The sequence below is a fragment of the Megalops cyprinoides genome, chromosome 24 (assembly GCF_013368585.1).
Source record: "Megalops cyprinoides isolate fMegCyp1 chromosome 24, fMegCyp1.pri, whole genome shotgun sequence".
NCBI classification, from domain to species: Eukaryota; Metazoa; Chordata; class Actinopteri; order Elopiformes; family Megalopidae; genus Megalops; species Megalops cyprinoides.
This window is the reverse complement of record NC_050606.1, coordinates 1259026-1266525: the sequence shown is the minus strand read 5'-3', so window position 1 is coordinate 1266525 and position 7500 is coordinate 1259026. Positions and strand designations below refer to the sequence as shown.

Sequence of the window (7500 nt, the reverse complement as noted above, 5' to 3'; positions counted from 1 at the left end):
GCAGATGAATGGGGAGGTTATCGGTGTTCCACCTCCATTATGATGTAATGGAGTAATGATGATGTAATAGTGCAGATGAATGGGGAGGTTATCGGTGTTCTGCCTCCGTTATGATGTAATGGAGTAATGATGATGTAATAGTGCAGATGAATGGGGAGTTTATTGGTGTTCCACCTTCATTATGACAGGTGGTGATGTAATGACCGCAGCTTTATCTTAGCCAGTCTCATTGCTTCTCATTTCATCAGCCTCCCTACACACACACAAACACACACACCGTACAGGGCTGCCACATCACCACAGGGACCAAAGGGCATCCCGCTCTGTGATTTAAAGAGAGGAGCCACCTAAAACTCTCCAAACCCAGAGTGTAGTGCAGGGCCAGTGTGCAAATGAAGCTGAAACCTGAGGGTGAGGCAAGGTTTGGGCGGTCCAGTGAATTCTTCCACTGACGTTCTAAAAGCAGCATCTTTTTTAAACGGAAACGTGGAGACAGGTCTCTAATGCCTGTAAACCCCCCCCCCATGCCCCCCCTGCTGTTCGTCTCCTGTCAGTAACTTCACTCTGCAGTACATGCCCCTCCCGCTGAGCGACGCCACACAGGCTTACCGCAGTGCCCCCGAGAGGACCGAGCAGGCGCTGACCAAGGTAAGCCATCCCAAATACCCAGCCCCGAAAACCGCATCCCGAAAACCGCATCCCAAATACCCCATCCTGAAAACCGCATCCCAAAAACCCCATCCTGAAAACCCCATCCCAAAAACCCCATCCCGAAAATCGCATCCCAAACACCTCATTCTCAAAACCCGACTCAAACACAGCATGTCTGGGATACAGTGCACTGTTTTCCTCTGTTTCATCCCCCCATGATTCTGAAATAGCTTCCCTCAGATCTCACTTTTTGAAGCTATATCTTGTTCTCTCTTTCTCTCACCTTTTCAGATTCAAATTCAAATTCAAATTTATACCTTTACTGGCATGACCACACAGATGCACAGAAATGCCAAAGCAATTTTCACGTAAATATGACAACATTATGCAAAATCATAGCTAAAATCCCTTCCTCTCTCTCTCTCTCTCTCTCTCTCTCTCTCTCTCAGATCCAGAGGGCTCTGCTGAGGAATAATCAGACGCAGCGATTCTCGCAGAGACAGGCACTGCGTCTGCATCAGGGCCTGGTTACCAGCACCGCCGAACAGGTAGGCATGATGATGTTAAAAACAGGTACCAGGTGATGAAGCGCAGAGAGAGCAGCAGAGATACAGATATATGACTCCTTCTCTTTTGCCCTCTCTCTCCCTCTCTCTCTCTCCCTCTCTCTCCCCCCGTCTCTCTCCCCCGTCTCTCCCTCTTTCTCTCTCTCTCTCGCTCTCTCTCTCTCTCTCTCCCTTTCTCTCTCTCTCCCCCCGTCTCTCTCCTTCTCTCTCTCTCTCTCTCTCCCCCCATCTCTTTCTCTCTCTCTCTCTCTCTCCCCCCGTCTCTCTCCTTCTCTCTCTCTCTCTCTCTCCCCCCATCTCTTTCTCTCTCTCTCTCTCTCTCTCCCCCCCGTCTCTCTCCCCCTCTCCCCCCCAGGTGATGGAGAGGCTGTGTGTGCGTGTACAGCAGCAGGTGTGTGTTCTGCGGGGGGCGGGGGAGGGGGAGGAGCTGCAGGCTGCCAGACAGGTGCTGAAGGAGGCCCGGAACTCCCGCGCGGTGAGTGTGTGTGTGTGTGTGTGTGAGAGAGACAGTTTGTGTCTCTATGTGTGTGTGTGTGTGTATGTGTGTGTGCGTGTGTGTATGTGTGTGTATAACTCCCCTCTCTCTCTCTCAGCTGTACCCCTCTCTGTGTGAGTTGGCCCATGTTCTCTCAGTGGACGGTCCAGTCAGACAGAAGCTGGACTCACTGGCTGGGGAACTGGCCAAGGCAGCCGACAAGGAACTGCAGGTACGTCTAAGCCTCGGGCTGTTTGTCTGTCTGTCTGTCTGCCTGCTGTGTTGTTTGTCTGTGTGTCTGTCTGTCTGTCTGCCTGCCTGTCTGTCTGTGTGTCTGCCTGTCTGTCTGTGTGTCTGCCTGCCTGTCTGTCTGTGTGTCTGCCTGTCTGTCTGTGTGTCTGCCTGCCTGTCTGTCTGTCTGCCTGCCTGCTGTGCTGTTTGTCTGTCTGTCTGTCTGTCTGCCTGCCTGTCTGTCTGTGTGTCTGTCTGTCTATCTGTCTGCCTGCCTGTCTGTCTGCCTGCCTGTCATGGAGTGATTGAGTGATTGACTGATTGATTGATTGATGGGTTAATTGATTGATTGATTGATTGATTGGCGTCTCTACCCCAGGTGATCGTGGACTCCATGGTGTCTCTGTGTCGGGAGCTGTGCCCTCTCTCCTCCTCGGCAGCCGAGCGCCTGACCCCGCCCCTCTCCTCAGTCTCCGAACGCGTGTCCATCCCTCGCTCCGCCATCCGAACCGCCCTGATGGAGAGAGCGGCCCAGGACATCCACCGAGCTCTGGAGTGAGGGGCGCGAGGGAGGGAGAGAGAAGGGGGGAGGGAGAGAAAAGGGGGAGGGAGAGAGGAGGCGGGAGAGGAGTGGGAACAAGGGAAGAATATGGTCAGGGTTAAAGGCAGTGAGCTTGATTATGATCTGATGTTTTCTCCCTCTCCCTCTCTCTCTCTCTCTCTCTCCTTCTCTCTCCCTCTCTCTCAGGGAGGTGAAACTCTCCGTGGTCTCATACCTCACTAACTCTATAGTGGATCAGATTCTGCAGGAGCTGTATGCTACCCATAAGACCCTGGTAGGGGCGTGTCTTACTCATCCATCCTCATTCCCCTGCTCTGTGTGTGTATATGTGTGTGTGTGTGTGCGTGTGTGTGTGCGTGTGTGTGTGCGTGTGTGTGTGTGTGCGTTTGTGTGTGCGTGTGTGCGTGTGTGCGTGTGCGCGTGTGCGTGTGCGTGTGCGCGTGTGCGTGTGCGTGTGCGTGTGTGTGTGTGCGTGTGTGTGCGTGTGCGTGTGTGCGTGTGCGTGTGTGTGTGCGTGCGTGTGTGCGTGCGTGTGTGTGTGCGCGTGTGTGTGTGTTTGTGTGTGTGTGTGTGTGTGTGTGTGTGTGTGTGTATCTGTCTGTTTGAATCCCCCTCTCCTGTGTCAGAGCCGGCAGGTGTCTCAGGTGAAGCGTTGGGAGGAGGGAGGCACAGGCCGACGATCTCACAGACACAGAGACTCACTGGACATCACTGACGAAGAGCTGGGGACGAGCATCGTGAGTGTGTGTGTGTGTGTGTGTTTGTGTGTGTGTGTGTGTGTGTGTGTACAGTGTTAGCTTTAATACTTGTATGAGTGCAGGTTTCATGTAGCTCTTCTCTCTGTGTAGGACACCATTGCCATAAAGAAGAGGAGCTCCAGAACCAGACGGATTCGTCCTGTTTCCACCCGACTGAGTGAGTCTTTCTATTTCCTCCCTCTGTCAGTGGCCCAAACCCAGGGAGGGTTTCCGTCTGCTCAGATCCACTCTGCAGCGCTGGCAGCTGCACCTTCCTGTGTCCCCCAGGTTCTGCTTGGTTTAGTTCAAATATCTTTCTATATTTTCCATCTAAGAAAAAGAGAAATACTCCAGGTCTTTGGAAGTATCATAACGCTATCATTTGGTCTTTTTAGTAATACTGCCATGGCCTGTTCCTGACAAAAAATGCAATTCGGTTGTAGCGCTTATTTTCTGAGCGACAGTAGAACCAGGCCATTGGTATAGAAGAGCTTGACCTCTGTGTCATGTAGAATAAGACTGGAGTTTGCAGACGGTTATGGCAGTATCATACTGCATTTCTTTACCACTGAACATCAATACCTGAGAGTTTGCCATAACTGGAAATTTTGTAAGAAACAAGCTGCTAACGTATGAATGCTGTCCGTGTCCCAGGTCTGGGTGATGACTCCAGTTCCTCCCCACCTTACTCAGCTCCTCTCCCCTCCGCACCCCTCTCCCACTCGGCATCATGGGAGTGTCTGTCTGCCCTGCCTACCCAGGGTGCACCTCTGCATCACGTGACCAGGGTCAGGCCGAGGCCGCCACGGAGACACCGGAGAGGACACGCCCCATCTGACTCTGTGAGTCCTGCTGACGTCTATACCTGACCTCTGACCCCGGCGCTGACCTTTGCACCAACATCTTACTGGTTAAGGGTGTACATCAGAGAGGGAGGGAAGGAGATGAGGGAAACTGAGAGAATGATTGGTTGCCTGTTTGTGTGTATTTTTAGATATGTGATTTGATGGTGTTTTAGCCTTTAGCTTTTGGCTGCGCTGCTATGCTATGCCATGAAACACACTGTGTGTTTTTTCTGAATGTGTTAGCAGGGGCTAACCTAAGGGCGTGCCTGATTTCACACTGACCCATAATGCCGCCGCCTGTTTTCTGATCCTGCTACGGAGGGTAATAGTTTCCCGTTCGGTGAATATGAATCGGCTTGGCCTCTTTCATTCAGGGATTTTAGTAAGACGGAGCATTCAGCTTACCTCCAGAACTGCCTCTCTGAGCCCTGATATCCTCCAGCATCTACGAGCTTTACTTCCCTCCCTGAGCTCAGAGTTATGCAGTCATCCTTCCCTGTATTTTGGGTTCTGAGCGTAGCTCCTGTGTAGCGTACGCCATTGAGCACTACTTAGAGTGCTAGAGAGAGAGAGAGAAAGAGGGAGATAAGGGGAGAGAGAGAAGGAGAGAGAGGCGGGGGGAGAGAGAGAAAGAGAAGGAGGGCGAGAGAGAGGGAGAGAGGCAGACTGACAAAGTTAATTGACAAAAGCTTTTATCTTCTCCATCTTCCCCTGCATCAGAAGTGTTCTCACACTTTATTAAAATTCAGCCCGATCCTGTGTAACCTTGTATTGCATTCCGCAGAGTTTTACTGGCAGGGAGCGGACTTTTAAATGTATTTTATATGACTCTTACATAATTCACATCAACAGAAAGTCTGTGTGCCCGTCAGTAATGCAAGCTCACCACTTTCTCGTTTCACTGCAAAACTGCAAAACCGTGCGAAACAGGCAAAAGAAATTGGGGTAAGAGACAATTTGAGCTGGTGCGAGATATCAATAGCAAGAGGAAGTCCTCAGAGGAGTGCATAAAGCTGGGAAGGGCTGACACACCCGTGCACCTCTGACTCACTGCACTCCTATGCCCTCTGATGCTCGTGTGGCAATACCTCTGATTTTAGAATAGATTCATTCACACTTTTGCGTCTGCGCCATTTGCACTTCATTACAGGTCGTGTACTGTGTGTTCTAAAAGGAATGAAATACTTTCGATGAATGTGAAATGTGAATGATGTTCTCATTCCTTTATCTGTTTCTTTCTCCCTTCCTCCCTCTCTCTCCAGCACTGCACAGAGAATGGGGCTGTGACCCCTCTTGATGACGGACTGCCTGATTTTTACACAAAAAGAGTCCTACCTGACAGGTGCTCCTCTCTCTCACATATACAGCATCTCAAACACCCTCTCTTACACACACATTCACTGTTATTCACGCACCTATGCATACTTACACACTCAAACACAAACCCATATGCTCACAGACACACACATGCACATGCACACAGTCATACACACTGGCTAAGTTAAAGTAAACTGACACATCAAAGTGATGTTTCTCTCTCTCTCTCTCTCTCTCTCTCTCTCTCTCTCTCTGTTTCAGTCAGCTTTCATCCCTCCATCAAGCGCAGTCTTTCAGAAGAAAGAAGAGGCGCAATATGCTGTCAATATTCGGTTTCCGTAGGAACCGCAACTCGACCATATCCAATCAGGGGACAGAGTCCGGTGAAGGGGGAGGAGCCTGTGGGGAGGAGTGCCGGACAGTTGTAACAGCACCCAGCAAGTATGTGACTTCAGCAACAATCAGAGCAGCAGTGTGGAGCAGCAGTCAGAGCAGCAGTGTGCAGCAGCGGTCAGAGCAGCAGTGTGGAGCAGTGGTCAGAGCAGCAGTGTGGAGCAGTGGTCAGAGCAGCAGTGTGGAGCAGTGGTCAGAGCAGCAGTATGGAGCAGCGATCAGGACAGCAGTGTGGAGCAGTAGTCAGAGCAGCAGTGTGGAGCAGCAGTCAGAGCAGCAGTGTGGAGCAGCAGTCAGAGCAGCAGTGTGGAGCAGTGGTCAGAGCAGCAGTGTGGAGCAGTGGTCAGAGCAGCAATGTGGAGCAGTGGTCAGAGCAGCAGTATGGAGCAGCGGTCAGGACAGCAGTGTGGAGCAGTAGTCAGAGCAGCAGTGTGGAGCAGCGGTCAGAGCAGCAGTCAGGGTATAAACTGTGGAAGATGACTGTTAGCCAAACCTGATGACCTGGACTGAATGGTTTTGCACAGATATGAAGAGCAGCAGTGTGTGAAAATGAAATTTAAGCTTTAAGAAATTTAAGTTTATAATCTGTGAATTATGTATGAGAAATCGGATGCAGTCTGGCATACCCCCCTTTTCCTAAGAGTCATCTCGACCCCCCCCCCCAGTTCTGCCACCGAGAACCTGTACACTCTCCAACACTCACGGGATTGTGGGAATCCCCCCAGTGAGGGCTCGGATGGGAAGGAGGACGACCGTAAGGGCGAGAGCCAAGCACGACAGCTGCCGGTCAGGCCTGTGCCAGGCATACCACTTCCTGCCACAGGGGGAGCCAAACCCCCCTGCCTCACACACAGACAGGTACGGTCCTGTACACTGATTCTTGGTGTAGTTTTGTAACTACTGCTTTTCAGATTTTTGAGTTTTGTCCCTGTTGATATAAATGTAAACTGGTGAACCAAACCTGTATCATTAAAGCTTAGCGACAATCCTACGGTCTCTGAGGTGTGAGGAGTGATTGGTTAATGAACTTTAGCCTGCAGGCAGATGGTCTACAGCAGTCTTTGATGAAATGACATCTCCTACATCCATGCCTCTCTGTCCCAGAAATCCGAGCCTGACAAAGAGACAGACAGACGTACAGATGGGCCGGAGGGTGCAGACTCACAGAGTGACCACCAGGGGGCGGAGGAGAGACATACAGACAGGCCGACGCATGAACCACACCCACAGGCCGAGATACCAATGCAGTCCCACAGTCCAACAAGCAGTCAGGGTCCCTCTGTCTCACAGACAGACAGACAGACCAAATCAGACAGGCAGCCTGTCTCTGACACACAGACAGACAGACAGACCAGATCAGATAGGCAGTCTGTCTCTGACACGCAGACAGACAGACAGACCAGATCAGATAGGCAGTCTGTCTCTGACACGCAGACAGACAGACAGACCAAATCAGAAAGGCAGTCTGTCTCAGACACACAGACAGACAGACAGACCAAATCAGACAAGCAGCCTGTCACAGATACGCAGACAGACAGACAGCCATCACCAGAGGGGCAGACAGACAGACAGGCACCGCGGGAGGAGCGTCGTGGAAGTGCTCCATCTGGACCAAAACCAGACCCCCCTCCTCAGAGCAGCAAACCCAGCCTGGCCTACATGCGACAGCGGCACCTGCTGGAGAGCTCCGGTACTGCACGCATCCCAGTGGAGTTACTGTAAC

At 51.5% G+C, this 7500-nt stretch overlaps 1 protein-coding gene across 1 annotated transcript in view; it reads left to right on the top strand.

The window, feature by feature from the left end:
• Window positions 1–7500, top strand: part of carmil3 (capping protein regulator and myosin 1 linker 3) — a 35103-nt gene that overhangs the window by 25602 nt on the left and 2001 nt on the right. Inside the window, exons 23-35 of the mRNA XM_036518846.1 lie at window positions 555–648; window positions 1101–1199; window positions 1573–1692; window positions 1811–1924; window positions 2303–2478; window positions 2672–2759; window positions 3112–3222; window positions 3334–3400; window positions 3877–4064; window positions 5330–5409; window positions 5646–5825; window positions 6443–6635; window positions 6882–7467. Of these exons, the coding sequence (XP_036374739.1) occupies window positions 555–648; window positions 1101–1199; window positions 1573–1692; window positions 1811–1924; window positions 2303–2478; window positions 2672–2759; window positions 3112–3222; window positions 3334–3400; window positions 3877–4064; window positions 5330–5409; window positions 5646–5825; window positions 6443–6635; window positions 6882–7467 (2096 nt within the window). The remainder of the gene's footprint in view (window positions 1–554; window positions 649–1100; window positions 1200–1572; window positions 1693–1810; window positions 1925–2302; window positions 2479–2671; window positions 2760–3111; window positions 3223–3333; window positions 3401–3876; window positions 4065–5329; window positions 5410–5645; window positions 5826–6442; window positions 6636–6881; window positions 7468–7500) is intronic.